The 18,899-nt window shown below is 39.2% G+C and overlaps 3 protein-coding genes across 3 annotated transcripts in view; 1 reads left to right on the top strand and 2 right to left on the bottom strand.

Moving 5' to 3' along the window:
• Positions 1 to 18,899, top strand: part of LOC134791252 (small ribosomal subunit protein mS33) — a 271,224-nt gene that overhangs the window by 84,214 nt on the left and 168,111 nt on the right. The gene's annotated exons all lie outside the window — the stretch shown is intronic.
• Positions 10,410 to 16,046, bottom strand: LOC134791591 (uncharacterized). The gene is made up of 3 exons (XM_063762641.1): positions 16,042 to 16,046; positions 15,433 to 15,621; positions 10,410 to 10,713 (listed from the first exon to the last, which is right to left on the bottom strand). The coding sequence occupies exons 1-3, from the start codon at positions 16,044 to 16,046 to the stop codon at positions 10,410 to 10,412; spliced, it is 498 nt and encodes a 165-aa protein (XP_063618711.1).
• LOC134791590 (sulfotransferase 1A1-like) lies at positions 16,011 to 18,207 on the bottom strand. The gene is made up of 4 exons (XM_063762640.1): positions 18,203 to 18,207; positions 16,971 to 17,254; positions 16,666 to 16,760; positions 16,011 to 16,185 (listed from the first exon to the last, which is right to left on the bottom strand). The coding sequence occupies exons 1-4, from the start codon at positions 18,205 to 18,207 to the stop codon at positions 16,114 to 16,116; spliced, it is 456 nt and encodes a 151-aa protein (XP_063618710.1). The 3' UTR covers positions 16,011 to 16,113.

Below are 18,899 nucleotides of genomic sequence, written 5' to 3'. Positions count from 1 at the left end.
CGACAGTTTGCTGGTGCCCATTTTTAAAAACAAAGGGGATGTACAGGAATGCAACAACTATAGAGGAATAAAGCTCATGTCACATAGCATGAAAATATGGGAAAAAGTGATAGAGAGACGCCTGAGAGACGAGAGTGATATAACACAAAACCAATTTGGGTTTATGCCAGGGAGAGGTACAACAGACGCCATTTTTGCACTTCGCCAACTGTGCGAAAAATACAGACGTGCAAAAAAGAACTTGCATATGGTGTTTGTGGACCTTGAAAAGGCATACGATCGAGTACCCCGAGAGGTTTTGTGGTGGGCTTTGAAAGAGAAAAGCGTGCCTGGGAAGTATGTGGAGCTAATTCGGTCAATGTACAACCAATGTTGTACACGCGTCCGGTCAGCTGCTGGCGCCACCGACAGGTTCAGTGTCACGGTAGGCTTGCACCAGGGATCGGCCTTAAGTCCTTACCTCTTCCTGCTTATTACGGACGCTCTGTCGTCGGACATACAGGAGGAGGCACCCTGGTGTATGCTTTTCGCTGATGACATTGTGCTTGTGGGTGAAGATGGACTCGAGGTACAGAGCAGACTTGAGAAATGGCGGCATAAGCTGGAGAATGTTGGCCTGAAGATCAGCAGATCTAAAACTGAGCATATGTTCTGCGATTTCGGCGGTCTCTCCAGTTTCGCTGCCATGGAACTCGATGGCGTTACGTTGCCGGTCTGCTCCGACTTCAAGTACCTCGGTTCGCTGGTACAGTGCGATGGCGATATTGACCGTGATGTGAAAAACCGGATTAGCACAGGATGGATGAAATGGCGACAGGTCACGGGAACCATTTGCGACGCCCGAATGCCTCTTCGATTGAAGGGTAAAATTTATAAAACCATCATAAGACTTGTCGTCATGTATGGATCAGAGTGTTGGGCCCTAAAGGTGACGGATGAAAAGAGGTTGCATGTAGCGGAGATGAGAATGTTAAGATGGATGTGTGGTGTGACAAGAATGGATAGGATAAGGAATGAGTATATAAGAGGAAGCCTAAAAGTTGCACCCATAGTAGAAAAAGTAAGAGCGAATCGCCTAGCGTGGTACGGGCATGTGATGCGGAGGGATGAAAGTCATGTGACGAAAAAGGTATTACGAATGAATGTGGAGGGAAGTAACGGGAGAGGAAGACCGAGAAAAGGGTGGATGGACTGTGTGAGAGATGATATGAAGCGAACGCAAGTGAATGATGAGATGACGGGCGAGAGAGAGGTATGGAAGAAAAAGACATGCTGCGCCGACCCCAAATGAATGGGATAAGGGCAAGCGAATGATGATGAGCATAAAACATTATACTTACTAGAGATGCAACGGATAGTTGTTTGAATATAACGGCGACAACGAATATTCGGCCGGCAGAACTATACGTACATTTCGTTTTTTCAGGTGCGCAGGTTGTGCAGGCTTTGACCTGTTTCGTAGTGAACGTTCGCGCGGACTCATTTCTAGGTTCGAAATGAGTGCGCACTGCGCGTGTAATAGTGGAAATTATGACCGTGACGGTTTCTTAAATCCAATTTGTTGACTCCGAAATCAAGCAAAATTACTATCCGGTATCCGGCCGGTTAGTAGGTCACTATCCGGTATCCGGCCGGATATTAAAAAGAGGGCCGGATAGGCCGGATACCGGATAGTAACCGAATAACCAGTGCATCTCTACATTATACTGTTATTCAATAAATAGTTGCAAGTAGATTGCAGCAGCAGTATGTATAAACAGTGCAGTCGGTCGCGTTTTATTTACTTACGGGCTTGTTCAGCCGTTGGCCGTACGTATCAATCCTGAACTAGCGCACAGGGCAGGGTTGTCGCACTTTTATTCTAACAATATCGATTGGAATAAAGTCTTAGAAAATATTCTAATAATAATTGATCACCCTCACAGGACTGTATAACGTATATAGTTCGATGGGAAGGGATATGATGGTTGCGATTTTTTAGCACATTTATTGTGTTATGCGTTAGAATCGGGCCAAGATAACTCTGCGTGGCATTTGCAATGGCAGTGTGGTAATGTCATCTTCAATATCAATACCTATAAAAATATGACGTTTATAATGACACTCACTCACTTTGTTCTATTTAAAACGGTGCAAAGCTAGCTTAGACGGATTCTACACTTAAATTAAATAGGTAGGTACTGAATCAAAACTTCAACATTTATTGTAGGTACTCGTAGGTACACAAAAACATTTTCAGGGGTGTTAAGATTAACCTAATTAAACACAATTCATTCATTCATTCATTCATTCATTTAATCATTGCTTTGTGTGTACAAAAAGATCTTATGATTATTGTATTATGTTTGACAATTGACAAAATGTAGGTACTTACCTCGGCTAAGAAATATTATACTACTCAGGTTGCTCTGGTCCTACACTAGGCTTAGCCGTAACCCAGACTCAAGTGAGTTTATACAATTAAAACTTAAAGCCAATGACCTCTTCAATTTACTTACATCTATGCTTAAAGCCTATATAAAGAGGATAGGTACTCGTACTTATACTAAACAGAATTACATTTACAGTTTTACTAATAAATAAATATATAAATATATATATATATATTTATTTATTAGTATAATAATTAATTAAGAAACAAAAAAATAAATTAACGGCATTGGAGGGTAAAATAGAAAAATAAACAGAAAAAATGTTTATTATCTTCGTTTATTATAGTTGGCCAAACCAAATTTGTCATTAAGAAACAAGCATTCTAAAACTAAAAAAAAATCTTAAATTAAAGTATGTTGAAACTAAATTAAACTTGTTAAAATTTAAATTTATCCATCATTTCAAATAAAACAACCTTCATTTTTTAAATGTTTAATTTTTAGCCGATCGTGTTGTGGTATAAGTACAACTTGTTATAGGCTGATTCACGGAAGCGGATATTCATGTCACAATGGCTTGTAAACACTAGTGTAGTGAGAACCACGGGCGTACGCATGAGTAGGGAGCCGAAACCACGAAATGTCTTTGCCCAGCAAGGAATGGGGATTAAATAAATAAATAAAGTAAGGTACAGTCACCTGCAATAATATGTTACACAACGAAGGCCGCAAAAATATTTGGCACGATCTATCGGCGTGAAGTTAGCAGCCTAATGTTATCTGCCTATGATAACCCGACCAAATAAAGAAGTCGAGTTTATCGCATTCACTGCCAGGGGGCGTGGCCTAGGAACAAACTTGTATGACGGTGAACGCACATGTGCGTTGGGGGCAGTGAATGTGTTAATAAATTATACAAAACAGTAAAATATACCGTTCAAGTTCAAACTTCAAGCAAATGTATTTTCAGTCAGTTCGGGCTAGTCATGTTCTTTTAATCTGGATCATACTTACCTCGTTTACAACTGGTAACAAGGCGGTTCTATTGGTACCAAACACAATGTGTAACCTAGACAGCTTCATGTGGAAATTTGTTCGTATTTGTAAAACTGTCATTTTGTGAAGTTAGCTGCCTATGTTATTGTTGCAATATTTTCATATTTTATCTCACACATTTAGCTAGGACATCAGAAAAGTCATTATTTGCTTATTGAAGTTTGTCCTTGACCTTGAAATCGTATATATTACTGTTTTGTATAATTCATAAATCTCGACTTCTTTATTTGGTCGGGTTATCTTAGGCAGCTTACTTTAGGCTGCTAACTTCACACTCGTACACGATCTTATTTATAGAGCCATAAGAGGATGTCACATATTTGTGCTGCCTTCGAAGAATAACATATTATTGCAGGTGACTGTACGATCCCTTTCAATAATTTATTAAAATTGAAATTTTAAGCAGAGAGGTCAGCCCTAGCTGCATTCGGCGTACGCGCCATTTGTTTCGGCTTTTTGCCCCTCTGGTCTCAATCGCAGTGAAACATTGCTCCAGCGAATAGTGAAACTTTGGCCAAAGTTACTGTTGCCTATGTGCGCTGGAAACAATTGGTCGGATTGTTTATGGCTCGTTTAAACTTTCCGACAAATGGTAGGTGGTCTTGCATTTTAAAACGATTGGAACGGATGATGTATGGGATTGAATTGTACACACTGGTGGTCAAAACTTTAGGTATGGAGATTTTTTAATAGAAGTATTTTTTGAATAGCAGCGTTATATAAAGTTTGCTATGGTATAATAATACTAACTTATACTTATTTAGGTACCTACCTACAAAAATGCCGCACCGCTATAACGGCCAAACTTAAAAATATACAGAAAATGCTATAAATATCGTACAAGAATACGAAGAGACGTGAAATAACTCATTATTAAGTGGGCAGCATAAATTACAAACAAATAGTCAACTCAATAATAATGTATACCTGCTTTTTCTGTCCTTTCCTCACGATCACACAATGCGTCTGTACTTGATCTGTACTCTATAAGTCTGTATGTATATAGTGCTTGTTGTAATTTATTTCTTCGCTTCGTCCCACATTACAATTGCGCGTGTGGTTATCTTTTTTGTCTTTATGTAGCTATCTTATCTTATGTTATTTAATTTAAATCCCTTAGTGTACAGTATTTAAAACTTTCAATTGTGTAAAACTTGGCATGATCTCCATGGTCAACTGAGGAACTTTCACATTGACAAAATAAACTTCACCTTTTTAGTTATGTTGTATCAAAGTTGTATTTGAATTTATCGCTTTTGCTGTATGTATGTTTGCACCTGATATAATATGTAGTTAAAAAAGTTAATTTCATATGAATGAAAGGTAAAAAAATATATTTTTATCGCGTTGTACGGCATGGCCATTTTTGTTATTGTCTTGTCTTGTCAAATGTCATTTTCAGCTACTGCCATAGACAGTAGACAAGATGGCGCCGGTCGCTGCTGCAAAGGCTGCGTTCAGCTTATGATAGGGCCGTGTCGTACGGCTGCGTTCGTGGCCCACAAATGGTCTCGCCGGAAGATCAGCGCTGGCTCTCGGGTCAGTATTATGCTGAGGCGAGCCCATTTCGTGGTAAACTTTAACGCTTACCAACTTTATTAATATGTGTAGTTTTTAGTTATACTCTTGTATGTAATCTTAGTTTTAAGTTTATCACGAATAAAATGCCTGATTCTGATTCTGATTCTGATTCTGATTACGATCCGTAAAGGGCCCTTGAGAGCCGCGGTCGGGCCAGGCTCGCCATTCTATATATGCACAGCGGTGAACGTGAGCGGTAGCGGGAGCGATAAGCGGCAGCAGAAGCGATTAGTGGTAAAAATAGCTGTCGGCCGTGGGCGGATACGGCTCGCCCTTCAATATGCAGTGAATATGGTGAGTGGCAGTGGAAAAAAATTATGGCCCTTGTATGGAGGGGTGACCGAGTTGGACGATCGGCGCCATAGAAAAAAAATCGCATTATTTTAAGAGAACACGTTAAAACGGATCCCCTTTATTAATTATAAAATACCTCCAACATTTTGAGGACAGCTTTGGCTCCGCATGGTCTCGGACACGGACCGTCATAACATCGAAATGTCGGAGGTAATTTTAAAACTTAAAATATTATAAAATTCTGTAATGACCTGTAAAAATCGTGAAAGTTTAATCAGTGTTCCGCATTGCTTAAATATTTAATAAGTACCTACTGAATCCGCGGTCTCTTGTCTTGTGGCTTGCGGTCATCAGGGGTAGCAACTCGTTATAAATATTGAAATGATTTTAAAAGTAAATCCTGCCCCGAATTCGTTTTATTGAAATCTGACCTCTATTGATTTATACCACGCAGATTATCTACAACAACTGTTGAAAATGTTGAAATGACGCCGGCTGAAATTATAATTACATAATGAATTTATTATAATATAACGAAAAGCTACTTCATAGTACATAGCTTTTCACCATCGTGCTTTGTGAAAGTGCAGCTGCTAACTAACTGTGTGTTAGCTCTGTATGTTTGTCTGTCGGTTCGTGCCGTATAAGCCGTAACAGGGTGCCCTGATTTGCAAACATCGCAACCTACAGCCGGGCTTATATTCCCATAGCAAACCAAATACAGATGTATAATTATTTTCCATCGTATTTTCACGGAAACCCAAGAGGGTAATTTTTCTCAGATTTTGATAAAATTTGGTGGATCGATAGAGTTCCTTATTATGTTAATTATGTACAACGTAAGCGCAATTTCACCGCATGTCCTACACAATCTTCCACTGAGTTACGGAAAACGTTTGGAATTTTCCGTAACTCAATTTTCATACATCTTTTGTCCCTAGATTTCGTGGTTATTCCAACCAGAAGAAGGAGCTTCTCAAACCTACCAATTTTGTTCAAAATCTAACAAAAAAATAAAATCGGTAAAAAAAATAAAAATGGCCCAAGAACGTATCTTAGAAACCAGCCTAGATTTAATTATGTGAATTATTTCCGCTCGGGCTTTTTATTGGTTCCTGTGAAGTCTATTCATGAGGCGGGAAAAGTTTCTCAAAGTTATTGGAAGAAAATGCAGAAGTGGCGTGTGCCCCTACCGACGCCACTCGCACGTATTTGGCAATGTCTGTGGGTGCCTCGGTGAGCGCATCTCGTCGGACATTATACACACACATCATCCAGGACCCCTATTCGACAAGCGACGTTTGACGTATCGTGTTGATCTCCCGTTGATGTGGGAAAAATTATTTCTCGAATACGTACAATGTCAAAATTTTACATTAGCAATCCAAAGTTAGGTGACAACCAAACCGAACCGAACCACCCCGAGTTCAGAGTTGAGTTTTGGTTGTACCAAATGATATTATCCACTGTAAATCGAATCAACACTTGGTAGAATCAACATGCAATAAAATCAAGTGTTGATTTGAAGTGGATGCGAAATCTGACAGTTGTACTCGTACATACATGTTGAATTTGGCCCCAGACTATAAGGTTTATCACATCACATGTTTTCATAGAGTTAGACCAAGAAGAGTCTGCAGAGATTTTGATAGCCCACGCAATGCAAGTGTTATTTTAAACGTCAAACTTCTATGAAATTATGACGCATAAATAACACTTGCACTGCGTAGGCTATCAAAATCGCTGCAGACTTTTCTTGGTCTAACTACCAACATTTGGCACTGTTTACAGTGACGCTAAGCACGAAGAATTTCCCCGGTTTTATCGGCATCACCGGCGGGACTGCAACATAATTATGCGCACGCGCATATAGAGAGGAAATGGCGATGGCGGGTCAATATGTACCTACAGCAATTCTCTTCTTAGCGTCCTTCCTCTAGGAAAAATGGGGAAATGTCCATGGTAGGGGCGACCGGGTGCACGTTCGAAATTAAACGCGGTCCGGTGGAAATCGCAATTAAAAATTTCCAATCGAGCACTTTCATATCGGCGTCTTTTCTTTCCATCGCGTCCGGCTGGTACAGTCAGTAGTAGCTGAGACTACGCGTCAATAATATTTAGTAGAAAAAAATAATTATCAAAATCGAACTACTCTGTAAAAAGTTATGCGTGGTCATACATAAAAAAATATATATATATACGCGTCGACTTGAGAACCTCCTCCGTTTTTTTCGTCGGTTAAAAATACCGACTTCAGGTGATAGTTTCTTTCATGGAAATCATAATTCTAGCATGAATGAATCCGCTGATAAAACTTGGCAAACCTTGGTGAACGGTTAATATGTGTGGTGTTCAAAGCGTTAAAGAATCTTTCTCGCAAACACGAATGTGAAGGACAATGGACATGTGATTATCGACGGCTCGTTACACTTGAAACAAGTTTATTAATAACGACATTAGTCTTTTAAATGATCGGTCTAATTCTGTGTGTAATATCGTAATATGGACAGTTAAGGTCAAAAATGTCGATTGTTTATTTTTAGAGCATACCTATATCAGAAACCTCTACAGCCCACTTGCCCTTGTAACTGGACTTGAACCCCCCTCCCCCGCCCCTCTCCAAGGCGTTGGGTCGGGTTGGGTTTCTTTATTTCACTGACGACTGTTGTAATAACTTACCGTAAAATATTTAGATAGTAAACCAAGTTTATTATATAAAATATTTAGATAGTAAACCAAGTTTATTATATAAAATATTTAGATAGTAAAACAAGTTTATTATATAAAGTTAACTTACCTACTGTGGTGATGATGATGATTGTATTTTATTGCACAGCAAATATTGTAACTTCAGCTGTAAGCGCTGCGCGCCGTATGGACGGTCTCATGGTCTAATAAAACATGGTCTTCTATTCCCAGAGTGACACGGGCCTACGTCACAATAACATTGCCACTTTATTTCAACATAACATGTTACATGGGTACATTATACCTATGGTTAATAAGTTAAAATATTTCTTTATAATTTTATAATTTTCATTTATATGTATTTTATCTTAAATTTTACAATAACACGTCATTTTTAATTATTCGTTAGCAATATCTTCCGATTCACAAAAGAAATTTCAGACGTTCGGGTAATTCTGTTTACATTACTGGCAACACAGGATAGCGCTGTCACATTTGACAATTCGGATCTAGATAACTTCATGCACTGACCGTCATCCTTGTCGAACGCGTGTTAATTGTTATTTCCTTCTCGCTCAGTGTCTGCAGTCGCAGTGTTTTCCAAACTTTTCACGTCGTAAGCTTGGTAATTAATGTGTAACTGTGAATTAGTTTTTCAAACGTTTGTCTTGTATAGATAAATAAAGTTTAATTTAATACATTAGATTTGTTTTATTTTACTATGTTTCTACATGAATAACTTAAAATTAATGCCGTTAAAATAATTTTCACCGTTGGTTAAAATTCTCCCACATTCTAAAGTTTGAGAACCTGTAAACAGCATGATGACGTAGGCCCGTGTCAGTTAGGTCATACGCGAATCTCGGAATAGAGTACCAGGCGGAGTATATTATTATACCATGGACGGTCTAACGATCGGCCCTCGGCTGCATAGCAGCGCTGACAGCCATGTATTGCACTCGCCGCCCGCAGGCGCATTGAGTCCCTAGATACGTATGGTTGTTATTCTTGCTGTCAATATAAATATTTTATTCCGCTAGTTTTGCTTTCGCTCTTTCTCCTTCCTAATTTTATTCATTCATTTTATTAATAGAAGTATTTTAAAGGCACGATTACCTTCCACTTCTACACTACTGATGTTGCGATACCTGTAAAAGTTATTTCTTTAAACAGTTTAATTTTCCTTATAAGTATGTAAGTTTTTCTTTAGGTATCCCGTCTTATCCCGGTCTCCCCTAAATGTAAATCTAAATGTAAGTACTTTTTTTTCAAGCTGTAATAAATAATGGCTGACGTCTAAGGTCTAAAGATCGGTTTTCCTAGGAGAGCGGTGCCGTCATATAGCGGCCGTCTCCATACTAAATAATACGGCTAAATATGGATGTCGTAGTATTTGTATGGAGACGGTCGCTATATGACGGCACCGCTATCCTAGAAAACCAGAGCATGTCTGTAAGGTATGACGTTATAATGGCAGATGGCAGATTAATTACCTACTCCACTAAGTAAATTGATTCAGTACGCGATGAATAATTAATAGTTTTCTTTTGAAATAGTTTTCATTGTACTCGAAGAATATTAAAAGATGTTGTTTTGTATTACTTATGTACCTACGTATGTTGTTAAAATATACTAAATAGCTGTGAAGTGACGCAGGGCATGCCTATTTTATAGGAAATTCCAAAAACTACACAAAATACACGACATTCAATTTACGATTATTTAAATTACCAAATTGTTTACCGGTATTTGGTAAACATATACCTACCGTCGTTTTATTGTTTATAGTGTACGTACCTGTCTAAAAATAAAGAAAAGGCATCCTAAACTGATTTCTTAATAGTAGGTAATACTTAGGTATCTCTTATGTATCTAACTGTATAAACCAATCAACAACTAGAGGCACTGTACCTTTAGACATTATTTGTAAAGATTTCACACTATGCAACCCTTTCGGAGGCTGGCCTTGCCCGTATCATGGGACGCGAGAATCAGCAAGCATCAGGGTGTAAGGACTATTATACCAGTTAATGGAAACTGTATTATTCTAGGCTATTGGTAGAAAATGATGACCTAAATTGTACAACCTGTCTGGACGCTTGCCTAATAAAACGGTATCACAATTTCATTACCGGCAGACGGTGACTCGATGGGTTCCCATAAAAAGTGACATCCAAGACGGTTCAAAAGCAACGTCAGAGTACAAGGTTTAAGAGAGGTGGAGGTGACACTGAACTTTAAATATATAGGTAGCCAACTAGTCTTGCTGTATTGAATCAACCGAGCAAAGTTCGGATGTGGGATGAGTCGGATGACCTTAGGGGAAGAAACCCTATCCCTATAGCATCGAGTCCTGTATTATTTTTGGATTAACGCTTCCTTTTGAATAACAAACAATGATTTTTTTATTTTTTTTTATTAGCCTGTTGTAGTGTCCCACTGCTGGGCAAAGGCCTCTCCCCCTGATTTACACAACTCCCGTTGTAGTGCCTTCTCCGGCCAGCCACTGATGAAGGCGTCTAAGTCGTCCCGCCATCTCCGTCTGGGCCAGCCACGTCCGGGCTTCTTTTGCGGCATCCACTTGGTGGCTATACTAGCCCACCTATCCGGATGCATGCGGCAGACGTGACCCGCCCAGTCCCACTTCAGTCTGGTGGTCTTCTCCCCCACGTCAGCTATGCGTGTTTTGGAGCGCGATGTGGTGTTTCGGATGCGATCCGTCCTTGTGACACAAACAATGATATACTTTTATTTCATAATTGACATACATATTTTAAAAAGTTTACAATAATAAATCTTACAAACTAATGTTAAAATTGTAAACTAAATAAATACATAAAAATTATATCCAGATCTGTCCCCTGCGGGGGTGCCCATCAGGCTCGCTACATTCCCACGCTGAATAGCTATGCCAAATCTTTAGCCTTAGAATTAGCCAGTCTTAGGGTCACCCATAGTCTCGTACATTCTTTTTTTTAGGTCCTGAAAAAGTTTATGACAATGAGAGAACAATGAATATTAAGTGTTGTAAAAAAATATAAAAAGGCACTTTACTCATTTACTTCTTTGTAGTCGTATCCGACATATCTCCTTTCGGTGTTCCGAAAGATCGCAAGTTCGTGTCTTGCCCGAAGTTGAATTTTTAAATTTTTCCTTTAACGTAAAAACATTCATAATTATTTGTTAGCTGTCGGTAATTGGCAGCCCTCACTCGGAACGGGCTGCGAATAATAACGTCTCTTACCTTATATTATACTATAAGTAGGTATATCATGAACCAAAGGGCATAAGCTGTGCGTCCTCTGCGGAGAGCTGAGGTGCCTGACCATATCGACGTCTGACTGTGAGTAGATCAAGTACTTATTATTTTAGGGTCTAAATCAATTTGTCAATAGAAAAAGGCGGGAATTAAAAATTACAACTATCATCGTTGCCGCCGTTTTCAATGGACTAAATTGGTTTGCTAGGTTGTATTAAATATTTCTTATAATTTTACCCCCGACGGAACGAAGAAATACGTTGACATTTTCTGACTGCGGCAAATTGTAAGAAACGTTTGCATTCGTGTACCAAAGCTAAAGGAGAATATTTTGAAGATAATATGTTCGGTGTTAGTTCAATAAATGATTGTAGTTTTAATTTTTAATTTTTTTTTAAAGATGTGTAATTAAGAAAAATATTCCTAAAAATTCTTAGTCAAGGTATTTTTGGGCCAACCTGTATATGCGCTTAGGGTGCAGAGGCTGTGGTTATTATGAACGTCACATGCTGGCGTGCATCTCCATCTTCAAAACGGAGTGTCCGATTTTGTTACGGTTTTGTGTAAAGGATACATCAGCGATTGTATTTTATATTTTTTTCTTACTGAATTACCTACCTCTAAATTTAAAAGTGGAAAAATTGCTGTCTTGGGTGAGACTTGAACTCACGACCCCTGGCGGCGTAGCACGGTCGCGTTTTTATCGCTTGTCACCATGCCTGTCACATTCTAACAAGTATGTAAGTGCGAAAGGGACGCGCATAGTGATAGTCGATAAAAATGGAACCGTGCTGCGCCCGCTGGATCGATACTTCAGTGCTCTGCCATCTGAGCCACCAAGACCTCATCCATAGCCAGCAAATCTTTCCACCATATTATAGGTCAAGGGGACCCTTAGCGACATCTAGCGCAAGAGTGTTACACTTCTTAAACGGCTACCGGAGTTCCGGTTTTCCACTTTTAAATTTATTCTAAGCTTAAGGCCGCTTGTAGACGTCCGCTGTTTTCGTCGGAAACCGGACTGTGTTATGCGACTACGTCCAGTTTTGTGTGTTGCTACCGACAGCTACACCCAAGAAAACAAGACATCGTCGCCGAACCCGGACAATTGTCCGGCGAAAATAACGGACGTCTACAACCGGCCTAATAGCATCGTTCGCAGACGTTTATGCTTGTTAAAAATTAAAATTACCTACCTCTAATCAGATTTTTCCTGATACTAGGGAGATGAATTCCCCAACAATAATATAAAACAATATTCGCATCACGACTGAAGAGAACTCAAAACTTAGGTATCCATTTATTAATTCAAAACCTAACTCTCTGATCACATGGAGGTGGATTATAATATAACTATTTGTTATTGTTTTGAACTGGTTTTGATACGACGTTGAAGAGTGTCGGATAGCCAATAATGGCGCATCTCAGGCACGATGTTCACTTCATATCGCATGCACCAATCACCGTGAGCGATCTTCAAGGTCGTATCAAAATACGATCAGAACCGTAACAAGTAGTTAAATCAGAATCGGGCTCATGTTGTTTGCAATTACAAGGTTGAAGCGAGAAGTCGGTTGTAGGTTGTAGCGCAGGCCAGCGACGCTTACAGTGGGGTTCCACCCGAGAGACCACTCGCGTGTGAGACCATTGGCCTTATCCTGTACGATACTGATTCTTTATACATATAGGTATTTATTGTATATGCTCACAATATGACCCTGTATAATGAATAGACAGTAAATACTATTTAAATGGTAATTAGATCACCTAAATAATTAAAAGCTCTTATCAGTTGTATGCAAAAAATACATTCCAAAGTGTCAGTTAGAGAATGAAAACCGGATTTGCAATTGTATGGTAAAACCAGTTAAAAACCGAAATTAATTTTGTACGGCTACGCACCCAGGGCGGCAAGGGCGAACTTGCGCTCCTGCCGTACTGCCTCTGCCGATATAGGAAATGATACATGCAGCCCAAGTGAGGTCGAATCCTCAAAATTACCCCTTTGCCAGAATTGCCAAGTTACTTATACACCTGCCCAATATAAGTATTATTTAGAGTAGTATTTTCCAGTAGTAGTAGTCAATCAACCTAAAAGTCGGGTTTCATTCACGAAAGTTTCATCTGATTTCTAGTCGTTTCCAGTCTTTTAGAAGTTTAGAACACTAAACATCTCGGTGATAGTTCACATTAAAACCGCACTGCCGTCTTCTGCTGCTTAAATTAACAAACGGTTCTACGTGAACTAAGAGGAAATGTAAGAATAAATATTATTTTTAATTTTGTCAATTAATTATTTATTGTATAAAATAATGGATAAATATTTTCTGACATAAATGAATTTATTTGTTATTAATTATTTAAATACGATGGCGAACGATTTACTGAGTACTGAGTGTGTAGGGTTGGTCCCGCTCACGCCTCAGGAATCACCCTGTACCTATATTTCGCCTCATTGCTATCCTAGATTATCATCATGAATATGAACAAATAGACAATTTAGTGGAATGCACAAAAGCTTTTGAACGTAATGTGAACACGCGGACGTACTAACTGACCCCGGAGGAAATTAAACTGCATCCGGACGCGAATTTGCCCGCTGGTTAAATGAAATGTACGGCAAATTGTGTATTACTTATTTAAAACGAGTGGAAGCGTTTGACTTTGCTTTTTAGAGTTTCATACGAAAAATGTACAAAAGGAACCGTTATGGTGCGCCTCTGTATTAGGGAATGCAAATCGGTTATTTTCGGTTATTTTTTGTATGGAAATTATCGGTTATTAACCGAAACCGCGGTTATTTCCATACAAAAAATAACCGATTTGCATTCCCTACTCTGTATGTATGTCACCCTGCTAAATATCTCGGGAACTAGGTACTTACTTACCCTATCGGTTTGAAATTTGGAATAACGCTACCTTTCGGAACGCTACCAATGGAATCAACCAACAACGTTGGTTGATTGGTTGTAATCCAGCAGAGCGGAGAAGACAAGCAATTGGTATGCAATGCTAACAGATACGTAGGCTATGTGTTCCGTGAATCAAGTTTAGTACGGAACATATCTCATTATGTGTGCATATTTATGTTTGTATTAATAAAAATTGTGTATTGCTATTGAGTAATTTATCTGAATTTAAAGATAAGTAATCGAAAATGCACAACGCCCAAGCGAGCAACGCAGCCAACCCTAAACACAAAATAAACATTGGCTTTGCTTACAAACTGCTGAAGACGCCGCGCAAACACAAGATGTCCCGGAATAGGGGGGTAAAAGGGAAAGAGGGTAGGGGGGGGGGGTAAGTGTGGTAGGAATTACCCACACGCCTGCAGTGTGCAATTAGTATTAGCTCGGAGCTGCAGCTGATTACATTCGGATTATGTGTCCACAAACAAATAGAGCTTGTGAGGAAACGCATATGCATAGTTAAACATGCGATGCGGTATCTACACGTTCTTATTAAACTAGTGGCTCGGTGAGCTGCAGACCTCGCGAGCACAGCTTTAATCTTATCTGATTACATTTAGTGAATCGCCAAAAAAATTTATCTATTTAATTATTGAACCTGCGCACAAAATTTCACGAAAATCGGTTGAGGATTGCGACCTGTAGAGGAGAATATCAGGACTACGAAAGCATTTTTGCCTAAGCTGAAACGGAGACCTTCGCTAATACTCGGTCAATTAAGGTGGGTTATATAGTTTAGTATTAGTTTAGCCGTAAAAAGTAACAGGCCGACAGACTGAAAGTGCCCGATACGGTACGGTGGCTCCTAGAACTAGATCGCTGGTGGCCTAGAGGTAAGAGTGCGATTTTCTATCCGGAGGTCGCGGGTTCAAACCCCGCCTCGTACCAATGGGTTTTTCGGAACTTATGTAGGTACGAGTCTTTATGACTGCGTGGATGACTTGGCTAATGCCTGGTTTGTGCATTGGAATAATTTATTGACATATGTATTTAAATTTATTGTAATTTTGTAAGTAATTAAGACCATAATTTTAAATAACATGTTTATTTTTATCTGATTATGTAACGGACAGTGTAGGTATGATTAATAACAAGTAAAAATATATCTATAGTCTGTCAAGCCATTTCCGTCAGTAGAACAAAGCGGCTAATTTAAAAAATGTAGAAGGTACAAACAGTCTGAAACAAACGATATTTTGTTATATTTGTTTACGAGTGTGTCGGGAAGCGCAGGTCGGTGTCGGCGAGGTTCTTGTCCGGCCAGCTCTGCGCCTGCGCCCTCATCTCCTCGTCGAAGTACTCGCGCCACGTGCCTGATTTACCTAAAACGATATCGATCACTTCACAGTCACTTCGGGATGAGATTAGCTCGTCAGGACCGGGACAAGTGGCGTACTGGAAACTGGAAGAGAGGCCTATGTGCTCAGTAGTGAGCAATAAAGGGCTGATATGATGATGATGACATATATATTATAAAAAATACACCTATCTTAAAACTAAAAACTACAAAACATATTATGGCTGGGATGCATTATGCAACCCCGCAGCGTCAGGGCGTCAGGGAGCCAGCCGCGGAGACTACCCGCTACCGAGACTTGCCCTTGACAGCGAATATTTTTTTAATGTTATTTATGGTGTCTCATCCGAGACAATGAATTTTTCTACTTTTCTTTTATTTATAAACATTGGACTACCTACTAAGGTAGGGTCTAGTAAGGTAGGTACCTAGGCAGGTAGTAAGCTACATAGGGTAGAAAGATAAAGTACGAATAAAAAAATAAGTACTACCTTTTCTTATGAAAGTCTCGCCTTTAGTACCAACTGCATTTAGAAACCTTTCCTCGTTCACCGCCCGGTTCTTCCTGAAGTTATTTATGTCCAAGTGCTGGCAAAGTTATGCAATGTATTCCTTGGTCAATTCTTTGCCGAAGAAACTTGCTACCCGCTTAATAACTGAAGATAAGTCCTGAAATATGTAAGTTTTTACAGTCAGCAAAGCAATTAGCCTAGAACCCCTACATACAAATATGTATGCAGTAACTCGGCAGCAAGTCAGCAACCTAATAGCTTTGCCGACTGACCGACATAGGACACCAAATATCATTAACACTTTCGCTGACAGTAACATAGTTAAGTACTGTAGGCATACTGTCAGCGAATGCGTTAACTAAGTATTAAAAATATCGAAATAAAAACGAATTTGTATTTTTAAAATTTTAAATAAACGAAGATATTCCGAAAAACTAGAATCGACAAATTTATAAGTCCTTTTACTAAATAAGTATGTAGGCGGTCACTTAACGTATATATGTGCTTATTTTTTAATGATTAAAGGATAAATTACTTTGTCAAATTCCATTTTATTTCAAACAGGGTAAAAATCTTTCGAGATCCCTCAAGTAAACTTCAAATTAAGTATGTAATATTTCTGGTAACACTTAGGTACCTTAGTCATATCTTCATAGAAGATGAACAGCATATTTTTGTGGTGACGCAGCGCCCACGCTTCTTTTAAATGCGGGAAAAATGGAGAATATAATACTAAAAACAAAAATAAAGTTGATAGTAAATTTTGAACATTAACGAAGATTTTCATATAAGTATTAACGTCCTTACCCTGAAGGGCCTCCATTTGTAGAAAAACCTTGTAGGTATTAAATAAGTTAAATATAGCAATAGACAGAAACGAAACTATAAAGAGACAGTTAACAAAATCTACAATCAAATAACTACCGAATGTTTCCAACTCACCCAAATCTTTCACAAAAAGATTCCAATATGTTTTAAAGTCCCCCACGTAGTTAAATATCACTCTACTAAGATGGTAGAAAGACACCGCCACATCCCTCGGATCCCGCGCCACGTACACCACCTTAGCGTCCAGTAGGTTCGCGGGCAGGAGCGAGAGGGGGATGTGGGATTTGATGAAGCGGGGGGAGGGGGCGTTGGCGATCAGCTCGTATGAGGGCCTGTCGAAGGACTGGTGTTGCTCTGGTGCGAGACCTACCAAGTCCAACCGGACTAAAAGACTGTTTCTGGAAACGAGTACAAAATTCTTCTTTACCCAATTAACTACAGCAAAGCAAAAATGAAGTATTACGATTTTAGCAATCTGTATTAAGGGTAAGTTAAAGTTGGCTTGAAATAAAGAAATCACGAAAACATCGGCCCGATTCGAACTTTAAGATACGTCAGTTAATAGATCTAGAAACGATATGGATTATATATCGTCAGGTGACAAGCAAAAGTCACTAATTACTAAAAATCGACCTTATTTTAGTACTAATATGGTTCACTTTGGCTATGAACTTGTGGTGGTAATTAGTGAGTTTTGCTTGTCACCTGACTATATGTCAGTGTCAAATGTGACGTTTCTTCAAACAAAAACATCGCTTTTGACACTGACACATCTAATCCATATCGTTTCTAGGGGTTCCCCTCATCTGGCATAATATTGTTTGTCAGAAATACACTGCGCATAATATGTATCGCAGAAACACTTTTAGTCGAATGATAATTATGGTGGTATCAGATGGGTTAAATTAGGGGTCCCGGTGGCCACCTTTGAGAGCGTCTGCCAAGCACTTCCGGCAAAAAAAATACTGGCAGACTTCGATTTCTGTGTCTACATGTAAATTTCTAACTGCTGCCATAACTATTATTTCGGTATCAGATGGGTTAAATCAGCCCCCTTTTTTCGCACCGGAAGTGGTCTTCTTTTTCGTACTTTCGTCAAGTTCCGCCGTGGCAGACTATCGAATTCGGACTAAGCATCACTTTTATGGGAAACCATTGTGCATTTCATCGTGGTATCAAGTCGGTTAGAAAATTTGCGGCCGGCTCTTCTACTACAAGAAGATCGTTCATCCTTCGTATGCATGTAGAAGTTACATAATAAGAATTAAGGCTCAATACAAGGAGCGGTACATAGACATGTTGCTGTTCTTGTTGCTGGGTGCACATAACACATAGTAACAACATACCGCATAGCCCTATTATATGTACACGAGAATTCCTACGTATTTTATTAAGTATTATTATCTTGAATAAAATAAAACATACAAATGTTCTGTGAGTTTATTTATTTTTCTTTACTAAGTGTAGATTTTTTTCCGATGTTCAATTTCTGGTGGTTCAATTCCAATTCAATTCCTGAGTTCCACTAGGTACAGCCAGGGTTCGGCATCAGCTCTATCTTGGGTACTACTTTCCTAAGTACTCATCAAGACGAGTTGCATGACCAAAACAAAAACAGCGTGTGCCTATGTTGTATAAAACCCGAGCTCCACTAGGTACTGCCAGGGTTCAGCATCAGCTCTATCTTGGGCAGTACTCTCCTAAGTGCTCATCAAGATGAGTCGGATGACCAAAACATAACGTGCCTTTGTTACACCAAACCTGAGTTCCGCTAGGTACTGCCAGGGTTCTGGGTCATTTTGTTGAACTGCACGCCGACGTTGCAATTGGCGTGCAGTTGGCGTGCAGTTCCCATACAAGTTGTAGTCGGGTTGTAGTCTGTCTGTATCGGCCCTAAGTCACTGAAGTTTGTATTAATATGCTTATCTTTATTTATAATTTTAGCAGTTCCAAGCAATAGTAACACTAAAGGCGCCATTCATTAATTACGTTAGACAATTTTTGCCAGTTTTTCACCCCCTTCCCCCCTACGTAAGAAATAAT

Source organism: Cydia splendana, chromosome 6 (assembly GCF_910591565.1).
Source record: "Cydia splendana chromosome 6, ilCydSple1.2, whole genome shotgun sequence".
Taxonomy (NCBI): domain Eukaryota; kingdom Metazoa; phylum Arthropoda; class Insecta; order Lepidoptera; family Tortricidae; genus Cydia; species Cydia splendana.
The sequence above is the reverse complement of the archived record's forward strand: the minus strand, read 5'-3'. Positions and strand labels throughout refer to the sequence as shown.

What these genes read in the sequence shown, in the direction of transcription:
- LOC134791590 (XM_063762640.1), bottom strand. An exon ending in TCTTTTTGTGAAAGATTTGG is followed by an intron (nt 16,761 to 16,970) that starts GTGAGTTGGAAA and finishes TTTTGTTTTTAG; the next exon opens with TATTATATTCTCCATTTTTC. An exon ending in TCTATGAAGATATGACTAAG is followed by an intron (nt 16,186 to 16,665) that starts GTACCTAAGTGT and finishes TACATATTTCAG; the next exon opens with GACTTATCTTCAGTTATTAA.
- LOC134791591 (XM_063762641.1), bottom strand. An exon ending in CTGCGCTTCCCGACACACTC is followed by an intron (nt 10,714 to 15,432) that starts GTAAACAAATAT and finishes TTGTGTCACAAG; the next exon opens with GACGGATCGCATCCGAAACA.